Source organism: Peromyscus eremicus, chromosome 9 (genome assembly GCF_949786415.1).
Source record: "Peromyscus eremicus chromosome 9, PerEre_H2_v1, whole genome shotgun sequence".
In the NCBI taxonomy this organism is placed as follows: domain Eukaryota; kingdom Metazoa; phylum Chordata; class Mammalia; order Rodentia; family Cricetidae; genus Peromyscus; species Peromyscus eremicus.
Genome location: NC_081425.1, coordinates 70904874 through 70925737, shown reverse-complemented (window position 1 = coordinate 70925737; position 20864 = coordinate 70904874). Strand labels below are relative to the sequence as shown.

Sequence of the window (20864 nt, the reverse complement as noted above, 5' to 3'; positions counted from 1 at the left end):
AGTCAGCATAAGAACTCAACAGGGCAAGAACCTGGAAGCAAGAGCTGAAGCAGAACACATATAAGAGTGCTGTTTATTGGCTTCTTTGGCTTGATTTCTTATGGGACCCAGGACCACCAGCACAAGGGTGGCACCATTCACAATGTTCTGGACCTTTCTCTATCAATCAGTGATTAGAAAATGCCCTACAACTAGACTTTATGGGACATTTCTCAATGGATGTTCACTCCTTTCAGATGACTCCAGCTTAGATCAAGTTGACTTAAAACAAGCCAACAAAGGACCCTTTTTAGTGTTTTTCCCTCATACACCTTGTGAATTTTAGCCTCTACGTTTATCACACTCATCCAATATACTTCAATCACTCTGTTAATCCTTTTGCAACCATTAAAACATACAAAGTTTAATCCTGCACTATGTGTAACTCTACCAAAAAACCTATACAGTACCTGAAAAAAAGAGAGATACTCAGAAGATTAGCATTTGTTTTATAACAATAAATGCCATGCAAAATTATCACCTTGATACTCATTCAAAAACCAATTAACAGACTACATGCCTAATGATTAACTTTTTCATGGAAGTTTTTACTTCCTGGTTTCGAAGGGTATAAATCACAGGATTCATCAAAGGGAATATTACTGTGTGGAAGAAAGAAACTACTTTGTCAGCTGATAAGGTTGTGAATGGACGTGTATAGATGAAAATTGCAGGTCCAAACATAAGAAATATGATTATAACATGAGTGGTACATGTGGATATAGCTTTGTTCTTTCCTTCAGAAGCTGACCTGTGAACATGGCATAAAATAACTGCATATGAAATCAGAAGCCCAAGAAAGCACAAGAGAGTAAGCAGGCCACTATTGAAGACCATTAGAATCTCAATAGCAAAGGTATCTGTACAGGCTAGCTTGATGACCTGTGGGACATCACAGAAGAAGTTATCCAGATGGTTTGGCCCACAGAAGGGCAAGTGAAGGATGAGGACAACCTGAACAATGGAGTGAACAAAGCCTCCAAACCACAGAGCCAACAACATCACATAGCAAGCTCTAGGGCTCATGACAGTGGAATAGTGTAAAGGCCTGCAGATGGCAATGTAGCGGTCAAAGGCCATCACAACCAGAAGTAACCCTTCCCCTCCTCCAAGGAAATGCAAGAAAAATAGCTGAGTGATGCAGGCTGTATAGGATATTATCTTCTTTTCGGAGAAGATGTCCACCAACATCCTGGGAGTCACAATGAAAGAATAGGAGGCATCCAGGAAGGCCAAATTTCCCAGGAAGAAATAAAGTGGGGCATTGAGTCCAGGGTCTGATATGATGGTAAGGATGATGAGAATATTTCCAGGTAAGATGATGATGTAGAAAATTAAGCTCAGAACAAAGATCAAGAGTTGAATGTCATATGACTGGGTCAGTCCTATGAGGATGAATTCTGTGACAACTGTCCTATTTTCTGTCTCCATCATCAGTCCCTACAGAACATAGCAAGTAAAGCAAATTTCTTTCTCTTCTGAGTAGATAACAGCTATTTTTCTTCTAGAAGCATGGATAGACACAAGTGTATTATTTCACCCCACTCTATGCCTAAACTATCTCCTCTGTCCTTTAGCTTTTACATCTCATAATTGTCAACATTTTGCTCTTGAAGCCACACCTTCTGGTCAGATTTAATGCACAGCTTCAGTCTGACTCTCTTGTGAAATAAATATATCATTGTTCTGGGTTTATTTCTCATTGCCCTGAAAGAGATTACTTGATTCCCTGAGAGGAAAAAAAACAATTTGCGCCGGGCGGTGGTGGCGCACGCCTTTAATCCCAGCACTCGGGAGGCAGAGCCAGGTGGATCTCTGTGAGTTCGAGGCCAGCCTGGACTACCAAGTGAGTCCCAGGAAAGGCGCAAAGCTACACAGAGAAACCCTGTCTCGAAAAACCAAAAAAAAAAAAACCAAAAAAAAAAAAAAAAAAAAAAAAAAAAAAAAAAAAAAAACAATTTGCTAAAGATATTGAAGTCTTCATAAATATGTTTTACAAGGGACTGATTTAATTAATAGCACAGAGAAATGATGCATCTGTTAATTATAATTGTTTTATATGTATATATTCATCAAAACTATTGAACTGTATACTAATTGATCTTTATTTCTTATTATGCCTTAAGAATGCTAGAAACCACTCAATTCTTGAGAACATTTTATCTTTCTTTGCGGAAGATGTAGTCATAAACCAGGTATAATATAGAACTTTTGCTCAGTTGGAGAATGGTAAGCTGATACTGTCCTGTGTAATTAATTATCATGCTCTGAGGCCATTATGTCATTATGAGGCAATTGTCTCATCCAATCAGAATGAGCATGATGAACCGCTATTACAAAAACTTCAGCAAATTCATGGCATGTATATTTCTGTCTGATTTTTTGAAGTCTTGTCTTTTAGTTGTCTAGTTTATACAGCATCATGGTGTGTTTTATATATAAAGAAAACTGTTATGCTGTTGGTATGTGCCACAAATAGGTGTGAGTGAGATGAAATTTGAATAGCAAATAACCAAAGACTCATAAGTTACATAAGTATTTCAATCTAAGAAATAAATATGTTTTACAAAGTTTTAGTTACACAATACATTGGTTTTTTTAAATAATATCGTTAATAATGAAGTATAGAGTTGGAGGAGAGAAGCCTGCATTACCTACAAGTAGCAAGAGAGACAGTGTGAAAGAGAAAAGAAATGAAGGAACAAATATCTCAAACTGAAAAATCAGCTCAAATATTTTTAAATATCAAGAAATTTTCTCTATCTCTATCATTTATCCCTCATCTTACCTTATCTTGATAAATTTAATAATGGCACCGATTCCCATGCATTGTTAAACTGACAAGAATAGAAGCACATTACATCACACATACAAACACACATGTAAATACACACAAATATGTTCTCTCAAAAAATACATAATACATACATATACGTTGTATCCTAAGCAAAATCAAAATGTGTGTAGTGGATGGTCACACACCCATGTGCACATTGACAGACATGTATTTGGAGGAGACAGGGAAGGAGGCACTGAAGGAACCAGGGGGACATAGTGGTGGATGAATATCATCAATATACTTTGTAGAAATGTACAAATGCACAATATTCTAAGTTCTAAAAAGTAATATGTGGTAAAGATCGTCTGTCCCGATATTCAGAGTGAAATTCTTGAGTTTGAAACTACATAAATCAAAGATTACAGAATCAAAATTACATAGGTTTCTCTTCAGCTTGAGCTCAAAGCCACAGATCAGTGTCAACAGCCTTACTCGTAAAAGGAAAACTAGGATATTGCAAAACCAGGATCCTTTTTCATTTTCACTACACCATTTCTGTATTGTTTATTGGTTCTATATACTCACTTGTTGCAGTTGTTATATATAAATTTATGGCTAAAAATAAACATCAAAATGATTCGTAGTTTATTGACCACTATTCATTCCAAATATGACAACTGTAAGTATCAGAAGGAGAGAGAGCTATATTATTGAGAATGCACTTTAATTCAGCATTCACATACCAGTTTATTTCTGCTGTATGTCTTTGAACTGAACTGATGACGATAAATGTAACAACTGAAGAGTTATATCATTATATCTGTTTGTATTATTTTTTATTTTTTGTAAATTTGAAGAATAATAGGAACATTTACCTAACAGTTCACCAATACTCTCACACAGCAAACATCCCAACTTCTTTTGAGGAAATAGATAATACCTGATGGCTCCAAATTTATTCTTAAATTTCTCTTCTCACAAAGGGCCCCTTTAAAGTTTGAGAATACACGGCTAATTTGTGATGCAATGGAGAGTGAGCCTTGGGGATTTGAAGGCTAACAAAGCTGCAGGGAGTTTCAGTGGGAATTGTCAAAATGCCAACAGGTTATGGACAAAGAATTAAACTAGGTATAAAATAAAACTAATGTATAAAACATGTTGAATGATAGTATATTAGAAATTTATATATATATTTGTATTTAGAAAATTACCCTGTGTTAAGATGTGTATTTCCCCTTTCCTCAAATCTTTATTAAAACTCAGTTAGTTTTCTATCTTAAGATTTATTACATATTTAAAAAATAGGTGCTTACAAAGATATTATCTAAATAATTAGAAATAGCCTGAGGTTAATTTACACTATGTGCACCATAAAGTCTATTTTCTACATATGATCTATGAGACTATATTTGTATACGATACAAGAATATCTCAATATCATAAGAAGCATAGTAAAGCTGAGAAATTTGAGATGATTAAGAAGCTATGGTGACTAAAGAAATATAATCACATACAATGCTACTGTCCTGTATTTGTTTTTCTTTTTTCTTTTCTTTTTTTTTTCTTTTTTTTCTTTTTTTTTTTTTTTTTTTTTTTTTTTGGTTTTTCGAGACAGGGTTTCTCACGTCTTTAATCCCAGCACTCGGGAGTCAGAGGCAGGAGGATCTCTGTGAGTTTGAGGCCAGCCTGGGCTACAGAGTGAGTTCCAGAAAAGGCGCAAAGCTATACAGAGAAACCCTGTCTCCAAAACACTGTATTTGTTTTAAAAGAACTTAACTTTTGTATGGTTTGGATAAAAAGTATTAAACTAAATCCTTGGGCATGTATAGCTAGAGTAAATGGAATTGGAGTCACCAAGTTTATAAAACACTTGAGCCTGTTATATACCTTAGTAGAACAACTAATTTATTATATTTTAATATTTCTAATATCAATCAACTTGTCTTAGAAGAATTTGTACTTAAAATTACAAATGTGTTCAAAACAGATTTTTTGAAGATTGAAAAAACATTTTCTTAAATTAAAATCTAGATTAATTTTATACAAAATGAACTGAAAATAATGACAAAATTATAAGAATATTGAAAACTTTTAAACATGAAAAATATTTTCAAGTAAGGTAGGGCACATGATATCATGAATAATGAAAGAAAGTAATAAACTCATTTGTAATTTATTAAATAATGATTAGCTGTATTTCACCACTTTGGAATATGCTAAGTGGAATATTAAAGATCAGGAACACATTCTTAAAATATTTAATTATAAAAGGATTGGAGAAACATAAAAAAACAAAGGAAACCTTCAGATACATGGGGTATTCAATGTGAATGTAGTTGAAGGTAAGTATCATCCAGCATTTTAATTCCACATAGATGTGTTTTTAGATGAAGTTGGCACATATTTGTGTGAGAAATGTGAGTCTAAAAGTCTATCACCTTGAGATTTGTAGTACAGCAGGAGGTGAGAACCACATAGTAATCTTTTCACTCAGATCAGAATATGGTTTTTTGCGTGATGACCTTTTTATTCTTTTAGTTGGTGGAATTTTCTGGTTCTCTTTATCCTTCCAGGAAGAACTTTTAACTAATTTTGAATCTTTAGTTATCGTGATGAAAAGTCCTTTACAACACTCCATGTTTTTCTTTAATAGAGATGGCATATAGATTTTAATTATTTTTTATAAGATGCCAAATAATTATATGAAAATAATGAATGTTTTGTAAAGCAGGAAACTTTAGAAGGCAGACAAAGATTTAGGCAATTATCATACTTATTCAGTGTTTTTTGTTTATTTAGTAGACTAATATTTATAAATATAATTAAATATTTGTCTACTGAAATGAATTTCAATTTCACTACGTCATTTACTTGGACTGTCCCACCAAGTCTTAAAGCCGTGGGTATCTAAATTCAAAGTGTATGTCATGAGAAATATATAAAACAAACAAAAACTCAAATCCTAGGTTTTTAATGTTTCTTCTTGTAAAAAGAAAAGAAGGTCCTGGTTTTTCTAGGCCTGTTTTTGCTATAAATATTACTAAAAACAAAGTCATAGTTAGTGAAATCTTTGTTTATGTTGGCCAATTGCTTCTAGGCATGGGGCCTGTCCAACAGTGTGATTGATATACCTAGAAACACCAGTGGACAAAACTGATTTCCTCTTTATCAATGGTTTCTTTGAGAACTTTTGGTCTCAACAATTTTTCTTATTGTTAGTCTTTTTGTTATGATTTTTAAATTTTTTTTTTGGTTTTTGGAGGGTCTTTTCTTTGTTGTATATATATAGAGAGAGAGTGTGTGTAAGAGAACATATAAGTAGTTGGGTTAGTTGGTGAGGAGGATCTAGAAGGAGTTCAGGAGGGCAAAGAATATGCATAATGTATTGTACAAAATAATTTTTTCAATTAAAAAATAATAACCTCCTGCAAAACCACAGGTCATTCCTGCCAAGGAAGCACATAGGCTGAGTGCAGATTTTCACCTCTCCTTCTGCTCCTTCAAATCCAGTTCCTCAGTCTCTTCCCAGGTCTGTATCAGAACACCTGCTGCAGTCTCCCTTTCTTCTTTGACCCCATCCCCCAATGGATCACAAAGATCTTCTCCTCCAGCCTTCCTTCCCCAACTCATCCATTGTCTCAGCCTACAACACCAGCAGGCATTCCTCGGAAACATACCAAATGAGCAAGGCAGGAAAATAGATTCTTAGAGGCCAGCATAAACACACAGTCAAAAACAGACAGAATAATGTCTCCACCAGAACCCAGCAAAACTACCAGAGCAGGCCTAGAATATTCAAAAAAAGCTGAAGCACAAGAAAAACCTCTTAAAACAGCCTGTATGAATGTGATAATAGTTCTTAAAGAGGAAATGGATATATTCCTCAAAGAAGTCCAGGAAAACACAAACAAATGGGGAAAGGAAATGAATAAAACTGTTCAATACCTAATAATGGAAGTAGAATCAAGAAAGAAACTAAACTGATAGAAATATGGAAATGAAAAATTTAGGAAATCCAACACGAATAACATAAGCAAACTTCTTTTTTTTTTTTTTTTTTTTTTTGGTTTTTTTTTTTTTTTTAATTTTTATTTTGCAATACAATTCAGTTCTACATATCAGCCACAGATTCCCTTGTTCTCCCCCCCTCCCGCCCCCCCTCACCTTCCCCCCAGCCCGCCCCCCATTCCAATCTCCTCCAGGGCAAAGCCTTCCCCACAGACTGAGATCAACCTGGTGGACTCAGTCCAGGTAGGTCCAGTCCCCTCCTCCCATGCTGAGCCAAGGGACCCTGCATAGGCCCCAGGTTTCAAACAGCCAACTCATGCAATGAGCACAGGACCCGGTCCCACTGCCTGGATGCCTCCCAAACAGATCAGGCCAATCAACTGTCTCACCCACTCAGAGGGCCTGATCCAGTTGGTGACCCCTCAGCCATTGGTTCATATTTCATGTGTTTCCGTTTGTTTGGCTATTTGTCTCTGTGCTTTATCCGACCTTGGTCTCAACAATTCTCTCTCATATAAACCCTCCTCATTCTCGCTAATTGGACTCCCAGAGATCCACCTGGGGCCTAGTCATGGATCTCTGCCTCCAGATCCATCAGTAGTTGGATGAGGTTTCTAGCACGACAATTAGGGTGTTTGGCCATCCCATCACCAGAGTAGGTCAGTTCGGATTGTCTCTCGACCATTGCCAGCAGTCTGTTGTGGGGGTATCTTTGTGGATTTCTGTGGGCCTCTCTAGCACTTTGTTTCTTCCTATTCTCATGTGGTCTTCATTTACCATGGTCTCCTATTCCTTGTTCTCCCTCTCTGTTGTTGATCCAGCTGGGATCTCCCACTCACCCAAGCTCTCTTTCCCTCGACCCTCGCCCTTCACTACCCCCACTCCTGTCCAGGCTGTTCATGTAGATCTCATTCCATTTCTCTGTCGTTGGGCGATCCCTGTGTCTTTCTTGGGGTCCTGTTTTCCAGGTAGCCTGCCTGGTGATGTGAGTAGCAGTCCAGTCATCCTTGTTCCACATCTAGTATCCTAAAGAATACAAGAACTGGGAGACCTTGGGCCTTGAAGATATGAAAGAAAAAATAGATACATTGGCCAAAGAAAATGTTAAATCAAAAAAAAAAACCTAACAAGAAAATCTGTGAGATGTTAGTAGTTCATGCCATAAACTAGCTGACCTGCAGGAAAGATGTTTAGACCAACTAAGCACATGGAAAAGACTCCCTCAACCTGTTGAGATGCCTTCAGGCTGTCCAGGGTGCTCCTGGTTCCTAGCTTTGATAGCTGTCACCCGGTGGGCTCTGGTGGTTCAGTTGTCTTTGAATCATTTCTGCTCTTGCAAGTAGCTCCTCCCTAAATCCCTTTAAGTAACCCAACAAAACTCATGATTCACCAAAAAAGAAAAAGGAAAAGAAAGAAAGAATGAATGAATGGATGATGGATGGATAGATAAGGAAATACAAATACAAATCTGAATAAAGTAACAAAAATAATTCAGGATTTAGAAACTAAGTTCAAAAGGAAATAGAAATATTGAAAAAAAACATAAACTAGAATGGAGATGGAATTGAAAACCTCAATATCTTAATTAGAAATCTCAGAGGAAATCCTGAAAAAGAAGAATTCATTATATAGAAGACAGAATATCAGAACTCAAAAGAAAAGTAGAGGATTTAGATAAAATAAGCAAAGAAAATGAATTATTTTAAAGCATAATATAGGAAAATTCATGAAATGAAGGCACCATTTGGTCATGATGGAAGATCAAATCTTGTTCTTATAGGCATAGAAGAGGAAGAAGAATCCTTAGGAAGAGGAAAAGACCAGATATTTAATATGATCATAGAAAAAAACTTCTCCAAACTAAGAAAAGACATACTCATACAGATTCAAGAAGCACAAAGAAGACAAAACCAAAAAAAGCAACACACCACAACATATCATAGTTCAACATTAAATACATGAAACAAAGAAAAAATATTACAAGTTTTAGGTTCAGGAAAGAAGGGAAAAAGAAAAAGAGATGTCAGGGGACAGACAGACAGACACGAAAGAAGCAGGAAAGTAGGACATACACAATGAAAGAAAGGTAAAAAGCCCTGAGGTATAGTGTGGATGAAGAGAAACAGGCTAAATTAAGTTAAAAAGGAGCTAGTGGGACAAGCCTAAGCTAAGGCCAAGCATTCATAAATAATAATAAGTCTCTGTGTCTTTATTTGGGAACTGGTTGGCTGCCCAAAGAAAATGCCAGCTTTAAATGGTGACCAACATGGGGCCTGAATCTCCACATAGGGCCTGAGAAAGCTGAAGAAAAAAAGAAGAAAACAGATATGACTTCTTTAAGAGGCACTGCTGTGCAGCAGAGCACTTAACCATCAGTCAAGCTAAGTAGAAACAGCAACTAAGTAAAAATGCCTGCCACAGTGTGAGCATCAACTTCCTAGAGCTGGGGTGGTTCAATGCAGCACAGCCTATACTTGTGTTAATGCAGATATGTGTGTCACTTTTGAAAGTTTGTAATTTCAGAGCAAGAGGACCAGATACAATGAAAAAGGGTGGCCCAGGAGGTCTAGCCTTTCAGAGTGCCTCCGTTGAGTTTCCTTAGAGTTCTCTGTTCAGAACAACTTCAAAGCTGCTGTCTGAGATGGTCCAGCCTCACAGACTATCCTAGCCAGGACATCAGAAAAGCCTTATATTTCACCATTACACAGGGACTGGACAACAAATATTATAGCTAGATTTCTTAGAACTTGACAATTATCTCAATTTTCTTAGTGTCCCCTGGGCATGCTGTTGCTCCCAGACAACAGAAAGCAGTCTAGAGAACATAATGCCCATATTCTCAAGAGGTGGAGTGGTTTTTGATTATTTGATGTTTTAGGGATGTCTGTCATCATTTAATGGGGATATAGGAATATAGGATAAGAGGACAACTATTTATCTCAAATATTTTAATTTGGTATAGATTTTTGTGTATTGATATAAATTTAAGGTTATTTTTGTTATACCATATATATGTTTCTACTCATGTTTAAGGTATTGTACCATTGTAGCTTGTTTAAAAATGTTCAAAGTTCAAGTACTTGAGAGATATTATTACACTGTTTAGGATAATTAAGAAATGTAGGTTAGTAATTAGTCATCTATAACAATCAAATTTGTAGTCATGTTAGGTATATTTTCAAGGTTAAATATATATTTTAGATAGATAGGTGATCTTCAAACACTTCAGAGAAGTACAGAATATAGCATTTAAGATTTTAATAACTAGCAAGGTCCTATGCTCTTGTTCCCTTTGGTGGAGAGGGCCAAGTATGTGCAGAGTAAACAACACAGACACTGGGAGAATGTTGAAACAACAAGCTCAGTTTGTTTAGGAAGAGGCGAGCCTTATGTACCCTCCACCCCACTTTGGAAGAGGAGGTCTTATGAATATGCATCTGCTGGTGTGACATACCTGCCTCTCATTGGTCCAGGTCATCTCAGATCGTGTCTAAGCTGCTGTTGCTAATGCCATTAGGCAGACCCAGGCTGGCTCTCATAAAGTATCTTATTACTGGTTTGGGCTGGCTGGCCCTCAAGCCTGTTAAGGATGAGTCATCCCATGAATAACCTAAGGCTTTTCATGACAGTGAGACATGTCTGCTCCTGGCGGCACCAATCTGCTTCATAGACGGATGATGGGTATCAAAGAACCTCTACATGGAGGTCACTTTCATGTGGCAAAGCTAGACATTTGGGCAAGAAGCTGCTCTTGCCTTTACAGTATAATGTACAAACTAGACAAGCAGGACACTAATGGTTAAAAATGCTAAACTTTGCCAAGACAAAGTGCAACAGTCCTTCAAAATTCCTGCTTCACAGAAAAGTTTGTCAGATATTCTATGCCCGTAGGCCAAAAATGGATGCCCCAACATTGCAGAAGAAGCTTGGGTGACTGTCCAGCAGCCAGATGTCTTTGTCATATCTATAGTTTTGGAAGTTTGCTCTGCACTTCCTGTGTACTCATGTAATATTATATTCTCCTTGGGTCTTTGTTGGAGTTGAAGATGAGATAGTTATAGTTATAGCTGTCTTGTTAACAAATTCAGAAAAGAAACTTACATAAGAGACATAAAATTTGTAAGACTGAGAAACATAAAAGCTTAAATTGTTTATCTGAGAAAATGTTTTGAGGCCTAAAAAAAATAATTTTGTGCTAGTAATAAAAGTTAGGATAGAAAGTAAATTAGGTACACAACTTTGGACTCATCAAGACAAGATAGATAATGGAGTATTTTCTGTGAATTTGCCAAGTGCAACTGAACTAAATATTGTAAATGTAATTCTTAATTGATAACTGTTCTTATTGTGTATAGTCTTACTATGTTAAAGCTAAACCCTTTCTTTTTATTTCGACAAATGAGAGGGAAATGTTGCAGAATATTTGTTTAACTATGTAAAGATGTGTTGCATTTGTTTAATTATGTGAAGATGTTTTGCTGGTTTACCTTGCCTGCCTAAGGCATCTGATTGGTCTAACAAAAAGGTGAATAGCCAATATCAATGGAGGAGGTATAGGTAGGATGTCTAGGGAGGGAGAGTAAATAGGGAGAGGAATTTAGGCTCAGGGAAGAAGGGAGAAAGAAAGAGACAGCAGGGAGACACCAAGGGCCAGATAAACAGACACAGGGGAAGCAAGAAAGTATGACATACAGAATGAAAGACAAAAGCCCCAAGGTAAAATGTAGATGAAAAGAAAGAGGTTAAATTAAGTTAAAAGAGCTAGAAGGACAAGCCTAAGCTAAGGTGGAGCATCCATAATTAATGTCTCCTTGTCTTTATTTGGGAGCTGGTTGGTGACTCAAAGAAAATTTCAACTACAGAAGGTTACAAGAGAAAAAACACAAGTAACATATAATGGGAAAACTTATAAAATTAATAGCTGATTTCTCAAGTGAAACTCAGAAAGCCAGAAGAACCTGCAACAGTACACTCTGGCAGATAGTTTTCCTGTGTACAGTAATCTTGATTGGCAGTTGTGTCAGAGTTGGAAAAGAATCTTTCCATAATCCAAACAGCCTAAAAATCACATTCCAAACAAAACAATGAGCAGCCAAAACACTAAAAAAAGTAAAAGGATAGAAAAAGTATTCCCAGAAAATGAGATCAAGAATCAAGTAGGCATTCTCATCTTAATATCTGACAAATAGACTTCAAACTAAAACTAGTTAGAAGGGATAAAACAGGGCCTTCATTCTGATCAATGGAATCAGAAAAATATCACAATATTAAACATATGTGCACTAAATTCTAATGCACCCAAATTCATAAAAAGCCTACTAATGGAATTGAAGACACAGATTAACAAAATCTATAGGTGATCTCACCACCCTACTTTCTTCAATACATAGATCATTTTGACAAATAATAAACAGAGAAACCTAAGAATTAAGTGACACCTTACATCAAATTGGACTAATGTTACATGCAAATGTAAAAAAATATACATTCTACTTAGCAGCACATGAAAGCCTCTCTAAAATAGACCAATGCTAAAATATCATGCCAAAAAACTTAAAAACTGATAGCAAACAAACCTGTAGTAAATGTATAAACTCATGGAGATTAATTCATTACTGAATGATGATTGAATCAAAGAATCAATCCAGAAAGCAATCTATATAGTTCAAGAAATAAGTGAGAACACAGCACAACAAAATATCTGGGACACCTTAAAAATCACTTTAAGAAGGAAGTTTAAAGTCCTAAGTGGCTACATTAAAATTTCAGAGTAAAATAAATGACTGAATGATACAACTCAAGATTTTGGAAAGCAAGAAAAAGAAAAACATGGAAAAAATTAACAAAAATTGAAGCAGAAATTAATGAAATAGAAATATAAAGAGATAACAACACAAAGAATCAATGAATCTGGGAGTTGGTTGTTGGAGAAGATAAACAAGATGGCAGACCCTTTGCCAAACTCACCAAAAAAAAAAAATAAGAAATGACCCAAACTAACAGAACCTCTACTCCATTAATTTGGAAAATCTAAAAGAAAATGGATGAATTCCTTGATTTCAGAGGACACTGTTGACTTATATTCATCCAGTTCCTCTGCTGTTTATACTCTTTTTGCCACTTACTTCTTGATGATTCCTGAGTCTTTGGAGGAGCATACAAATGTCCATTTGAGCGCTGAGTACTCAATGGTTTCTAATTCTCTGTATATTGACTAGTTGTGGCTCTCTGGGTTAATCATCACATACTACAAAAAGAAGTTTCTCTCCTAAGGATTGAAAGATGAATTAATCTTTAGTAAGTGGTTTAGTACTATGTCTACTTAGCATAATAATTCTAATAGGTCCTCTCACGTGCCTATGAGAGGTGTAGACACACTGTCATGGCCCCAAAAATGATTTCAGGTAAGTGTTTCCTTTTATGGAGAGAAAGTAAATCCAATCAGAAAATGGTTGATGAATCACACAATAATGCCTCCACTAATATATGAATAGAAATATCTTGCCAGACCTGTTGCCATTGTAGGTCACAGGGTTCATAGTCCTTTAATTCTTAAATGTTTATTTAAAAAATTGATGGTAAAAATATTCGAGATACAAAAAGAAATCTTTCTTTATATAGACACATGGCACAATCATCACGTCACACATATACATTATGAGAAGGGAAAAGGATAGTGAGGACAATAAAAATCTACTCTATTACTATATTTCAAGTCAAAAGTAGAGTATTGTTATAGTCATGGTGTTGAACACCAGAAATTCAGAAATTATTCAGAAATTTTTCATTTCATATCAGAAAATTATCTCTGACAGCTTTCCATTTTCTTCAATCTCAGACAGACCCTGGTAAGCATTATTATGGTATCTGGTTCAATGAGTTCTACTTCTTAAATTATAACTACAAGTAATGATACAGATCATCTTCTTTTATGTGTTTTGGATTAGATTAATAAAATGTCTTCTTAGTTCACATATATTGTCACAAAGAATATTTCATTCTTTTTTTGTTAAATGATATTCTTGAGTGTATGCCCATGTATCACATTTTAGCCATGTACTTATCAGTTGACACATAGTTTTTATACAGTAGTCACTGTGAACAATGCTACAGTAAACATGGCAGCTGTGATATTTGTTGAAGTTATAGATTCAGTTGCTTCAGATAAATGTCCAGGAATGGTACTGCTAGGTAGTGTGGATACTCTAGTTTTTCAATATTAGAGCAACTTCTGTACCATTTTCTATAATGTCTATACTTTACAGTCTCATAAAAGTGTACAAGAATTCCCTTTGCTACACATAATCACCAGTTTCCTTGTGGCCTTTATGGTGAGTATACTCCAAGGATTGTAACTAATTTCTGTCATCGTAGATATGTACTACATAATCTTTGCTTCACATAAGCAAAATAATAATGACAACCTTTTGTTCCAAGATTTTCACAATTAATTAACATAATGTCGACAGGTTATTTATTTTTAGAAATGCTATTTAATTATATTTTTCATTAAATACAGCACATTCAAAATTTTTTTCTTGTTTCTTTTTTATTAAGAAAATTTTTTCATTCATTTTACATACCATTCAAAGATCCCCCTCTTCCCTCCTCCTGCCCCCCAGCCTCCCCCTCCCAACCCACCCCCCACTCTCCCCATAAGAAGTCAAAGGCATATCCAGTAGAGGCAAGTCAAAGCCCTTCCCCCTGCCTCAAGGCTGCATGAGGTGTCCCATCATAGGTAGTGGACTCCAAAAAGCCTGCTCATGCACCAGGGATGGATTCTGATCCTACCACCAGGGGGCCCCCCAAGCAGATCAAGCTACACAACTGTCTCCTCATGCAGAGGGTTTTCTCTAAAATCCACCACAAACTCAGTCACAAAGCAAATCTCAACACATACGAAAAAAAAATGGAATAACCCACTGAATAATTTTCTTGTTTCTTTTTTTTTCAATTTTTTTTATTTTATATAAGAGATTTTCTAGTCGTTTTACATATCAGCCCCGAATTCCCCTATCCTCCCTCCTCCCCGCCCCAGCCTTCCCCCCACAATCTGCTCCCCATTCCTATTTCCTCCAAGGCAAGGTCTCCCCTGGAGAGTCAGCCTGGTACATTTAGTTGAGGCAGGTCCAATCCCCCTAGCTGCACCAAGGCTGAGCAAAGTGTCCCAGCATAGGCCCTAGATTCCAAAAAGCCAGCTCATGCACCAAGGACAAGTCCCGGTCCCACTGCCTGGGGACCTCCTAAACAGTTCAAGCTAATCAACTGTCTCATTTATCCAGAGGGCCTAGTCCAGTTCCATGGGGGCTCCTCAGCTATTGGTTCACAGTTCATGTGTTTCCATTCGTTTGGCTATTTGTCCCTGTGCTTTTTCCAATCTTGGTCTCAACAATTCTCACTCATACAATCCCTCCTCTCTCTCGATCGATTGGACTCCTGGAGCTCCACCTGGGGCTTGGCTGTGGATCTCTGCATCTGCTTCCATCACTCACTGGATGAGAGTTCTATCATGACAGTTAGGGTGTTCCACCACCTATCACCAGAGTAGATCAGCTCAGACACTCTCTCGACCATTGCCAGTAGTCTGTAGTGCAGTCATCTTTGTGGATTTCTGGGGACCTCTCTAGCACTCTGCTTCTTCCTATTACCATGGAGTCTTCATTTATCATGATATCTCTTTCCTTGTTCTCCCATTCTGTTCCTGATCCAGCTGGGACCTCCTGCTCCCCTAAGCTCTCTTTCCCCCCCCTCGGCCCTTGCCATCCATTACCCCTCCTCACCCCCAGTTTGCTCATGTAGATTTCATCTATTTCTCTGTCACTGGGCAATCCCTGTGTCTTTCTTAGGGTCCTCTTTACTAGGTAGCCTCCCTGGAGTTGTCAGTTGCAGTCTGTTTATCCTTTGCTTTACATCTAGTATCCACTTATGAATGAGTGGATACATACCATGTTTGTCTTTCTGAGTCTGGGTTACCTCACTCAGGATGGTATTTTCTAGTTCCATCCATTTGCCTGCAAACCTCATGATGTCATTGTTGTTCTCTGCTGAGTAGTATTCCATTGTGTATATGTTCCACATTTTAATTATCCATTGTTCAGTTGAAGGGCATCTAGGTTGTTTCCAGGTTCTGGCTATTACAAACAATGCTGCTATGAACACTGTTGACCATGTGTCCTTGTGGTATAATTAAGCATTCCTTTGGGAATATGCCCAAGAGTGGTATAGCTGGGTCTTGAGGAAGATTGATTCCCAATTTTCTAAGAAAATGTATATTGATTTCCAAAGTGGCTACACAAGCTTGCATTTCCACCAACAGTGGAGGAAAGTTCCCCTTGCTCCACATCCTCTCCAACATAAGCTGTCTTCAGTGTTTTTTATCTTAGCCATTCTGACGGGTGTAAGATGATATCTCAGAGTTGTTTTGATTTGCATTTCCCTGATGATTAAGGATGTTGAGCAATTTTTTAAATGTCTTTCAGCCATTTGAGCTTCTTCTGTTGATAATTCTTTGTTTAGCTCTATAGTCCATTTTTTAATTGGACTGTTGAGTATTTTGAAATCTAATTTCTTGAGTTATATATATATAGGATATCAGCCCTCTGTCAGATGTGGGATTGGTGAAGATCTTTTCCCATTCTGTCGGCTGTTGTTTTGTCTTATTGACCATGTCCTTTGCCCTACAAAAGCTTCTCAGTTTCAAGAGGTCCCATTTATTAATTGTTGCTCTCAGTGTCTGTGCTACTAGTGTTATACTTAGGAAGTGCTCTCCTATGCCAATGAGTTCCAGACTACTTCCTACTTTCTCTTCTATCAAGTTCAGTGTAACTGGATTTATGTTGAGGTCTTTGATGCACTTGGACTTGAGTTTTGTGCATGGCGACAGATATGGATCTATTTGCAATCTTCTGCATGTTGACATCTAGTTATGCCAGCACCATTTGTTTAAGATGCTTTCTTTTTTCCATTGTACAACTTATAAGCCAAGCTTTCACTATTTGCAGATGACATGATAGTGTACATAAGTGACCCCAAAAATTCGACCAAGGAACTCATACAGCTTGTAAACACCTTCAGTAATGTGGCAGGATACAAGTTTAACTCAAAAAGAAATCAGTAGCTCTCCTATACACAAATGACAAACAGGCTGAGTAAGAAATCAGAGAAGCATCACCCTTTACAATAGCCACAAATGATATAAAATACCTTGGGGTAACTCTAACTAAGCAAGTGAAGAACCTGTATGACAAAAACTTTAAGTCCCTGAAGAAAGAAAGTGAAGAAGATATCAGAAAATGGAAAGATCTCCCATGCTCATGGATAGGCAGGATTAACATAGTAAAAATGGCAATCTTACCAAAAGCAATCTACAGATTCAATGCAATCCCCATTCTCAAATTCCCAACACAATTCTTCACAGACATGGAAAGAACAATACTCAACTTCATATGGAAAAACAAAAAACCCAGGATAGCCAAAAGAATCCTGTGCAATAAAACAACCTCTGGAGGCATCACGATTCCTGACTTCAAGCTCTACTATAGAGCTACAGTAATAAAAACAGCTTGGTACTGGCATAAAAACAGACATGTGGACCAATGGAACCGAACTGAAGACCCTGACATTAATCTGCACATCTATGAACGTATGATTTTCGACAAAGAAGCCAAAATTTTCTTGTTTCTTGACATCACTAATGTTAGTATCATCATTAACTGCTTTTGAAGAAAACCATTATTTCTTAACAATATAATCAAAGTATCCATGGTGTATAACTTTGTAGATGTAACCAACCTTCTTATTAAATAAGAAACACAGAACCAATGCAAAAAAAAAGCCAAGAGGTCAGAGCTAAGAGCTAAAACCTTACCCTTCCTCCTGTAGTGGTCCTACCTCTCCGAACTAGAACTACCCCTGTGTTAAAGTCTTTATATAGTGTTCCTATTCTGCCTTCTCATTGGTTGTAAACCCAACCACATGACCGCCTCGTCACGGCCTGTCTGTATAGGCCTCCAGGTTTTCCATGCTTGGTATTGAGATTAAAGGCATGTGTATCCAATAATGGCTGTATCCCTGAACACACAGAGACTTACCCAGCTCTGCCTACCAAGTGCTGGGATTACAAGAGTACGCCACCACTGCCCTGCTTTCCTATGGCTTGCTAATAGCTAATAGTTGCCCCCGGGCAACTTTATTTATTAACATACAAATAACATTTTAATACAAATAAAATATCACCATATAACTCTGTGACCAAAATTTATTTTTCTTACCAAAAATCAATAACTTGAGCAAACACAAAAATGACTTAAAGACTAACATTCATTTGTTGAGGTTTATTTCTACAAGATCATTCTATCAATTATCTTTCAGAGATGCAGTCTTACATTTGTCACTTATTAGTATATCTTAGAAAAGAGTGTGTGTTGCTTCTCATAAATATTTTCTTACCCTGAAATTTTATTCTTCTCTCCCATGCAGAAAATGAAGATGAATCTCCAGAGAGCAAAGAAGTGACTTTCCAGAAAAAGAGCAGTATGGATGATAGGGGTGATAGGGATGTCAACGCCATCTAGCATATTAGAAGGAATAAAGAAAATCCTCTCCAGAAGCAGTCAGCAGCAAGACAGTGTACCCATGTAAACAGTAAAACAAAAAAGGAACTACTAGACAGACAAAGCATGAAGTAGAACCTTTGAAAACTATGACTCTACAACTTTGCGTTTTGATTGGCTTGGTTTACTGTAAGTGTTCTCTGTCTGTTGCCAAGAGGTTTTCTTCATGAGAGGTGAAGACTACACTTGTGTGTGGGTATAAGAATAATTTTTTTAGATTGTAGTTAAGGATTATGCTGTCTCAATTGATACATCTACAAAACACTCTCACAACTAAGGCTCAGGGATCATTGTAGAAGAACGCATGAAAAAATTGGAAGAGCCACAGGATCAGGGAGTTTGCTATGAGGTATGTCTCCTAGTAACATCAGAATCTATAGAGGTAAAGTGTCATGAGCATGACTGCCAAAATGTGAGATGAACAAGGATGACATTAACAAGCATGCCAAACTTGAAGAGTAAAAGTCCATGAGGCCTCAATTCTACACAAAGAACTATAGGAAACTAAGTGAAGCTGGGATCCTCGAAGGGAAGAGCATAGCAATTAATTATCCAGTGCCAAATGATCATGCCCAATTACATATATTCAAATAATATTATATGGATTCAAACACTGATATTTAGAAATATGTATGTATATACAAATACATATAAGAATGCAGTAACAGTTGACAAAAAAAGAGGCCATGAATTTGACAGAGGTAGGATGGGTATATAAGAGGAACCAGAGAGAGGAAAAGGAAGGAAAAAGATTTATAATTAAGATATAATCTTAAAATTTAAAAATAAATAGCTTTTATATTTTCTCATTTTTCTATATTTTCATCAAAAGTAAACATTTAAAATTATGTAATGTCACCAAACAGCCTCAATTGTTTGTGGGCTTGTTGAAGGCAAGCTGAAAGAAATATATATTTTTTTGACAGAAGGTAATATGAAGGAAAAAGAGACAGATGCTTCCTAACAGGACACACAAATGGGGATGAAGTCAGCCAGGATCTGCCTTGGGTTCCCTTTGAGATGAACATTTTCACAAGGAAGTTGAACAGAGACTAAACACTTGAGAAGTGAAATAAGAAGTGTTCTCCTTTGTCCAGTAAGCACTGATGTAGCGCCTGTGTCTAAGACAGAACAGCAGAAACAGATGTGGGTGTAAAGTGTTGACTAGAGGCCTGAGTGATGTCTCTGTGGCTAAGAGCATTTGCTGATCTTTCAGAGAAGCTGAACACAATTCTGAGTACCATATAGGTTCTAATTCATTACTGCAGGTCCATGTGACATGACACCCTCTTCTGAATTCTGTGGACAACAGGCACAGGTTTGGTGAACAAACATACATGGAGGCAAACACTCATGTACATGAAATAATTCTTTAAATCAAAATAATGACTACAAGAAGTAATCAGTGGCCATCAGACTGCTAGAACATCATGGAGAACTGACTATATGGAGACATAGTCTAATTTGGGCCTGTAAATTAAAGAAAGATGAACTCCAATGACTTCCTCTTGGCTCTCAGTATGGTTGTCATGTGTCTGTGTAATTGTTAAAATTGCCACATCATGAGAATTTCCTTTGCATTCCTATGTTTCGCAATAGTCTGAGAAAAAAAGTGTTTGAAATGGAAATATCTCAGTTTATAAGTGCTTTGGAAAAGTGAGAGCAGTGGGGATCTGTTACAAATGGCATTATACTTTTGTTGGGCAAATTAAAGAACATGAGAAAGGAAAGCTAAGATGGTGGTATGGACAATGTGAATCAGAAGCAGGAGCAAAGGAATGCCAGGAAGCAAGTGCATTTCTTCTTAGAGAGCCACGGTAGCCTGTTAACTGGAGAAACTGCCTTTGCATGGAGAGCACAGCCAGTGATAAAACTGAAAAGTGGGTAATGTGGAGAAGGTCAGGTAAGTATTACATTAGCAAGTCTCACTTTTATACAGAAGCAAGGAGAAACATCAGTTAGTTTAAAAATGACCTTTGGGAGATTCATCTTGTAATACAATGAGATGCTGAAAATTAGACGCTTCTCCAATGATCTAGATGATGAGAAAGGCATTAGACTATAATGCAAACAGTGAAATAGAGAATGACATCCCAAAGGATCAAAGAAAGCTGTGTCTTAACTCCAGGAAAAGAGAGAAGACAAAAAGTGTCCAGCAGTTGCTTCTAATTCATCCCAGGTGATGTTGGGAATACCAACAGTAAGGTAGCAGAAAGCCCTCTGCCGTTGGGCTCCTGATATTTTGCAACCTATTATCCCACGTATGAAAGTGAATTAATTTATTCATAGAACCTTATGGTGATGGCACATTACACAATGGACAGATCTGTGGGTTCGTTGTTCTTTTGTTTAAAATACTAAGACTTTATTACTATGGTTATGGAGATACTGAAATTATTGTCTTTACCATAAAGTCCTTTAGTGTT

At 36.9% G+C, this 20864-nt stretch overlaps 1 protein-coding gene and 1 long non-coding RNA gene across 2 annotated transcripts in view; one reads left to right on the top strand and one right to left on the bottom strand.

The window, feature by feature from the left end:
- Positions 1 to 20864, top strand: part of LOC131920071 (uncharacterized) — an 84656-nt gene that overhangs the window by 43024 nt on the left and 20768 nt on the right. The gene's annotated exons all lie outside the window — the stretch shown is intronic.
- Positions 544 to 1470, bottom strand: LOC131920070 (olfactory receptor 4N4C-like). Its single transcript, XM_059274489.1, has one exon. The coding sequence runs from the start codon at positions 1468 to 1470 to the stop codon at positions 544 to 546; it is 927 nt and encodes a 308-aa protein (XP_059130472.1).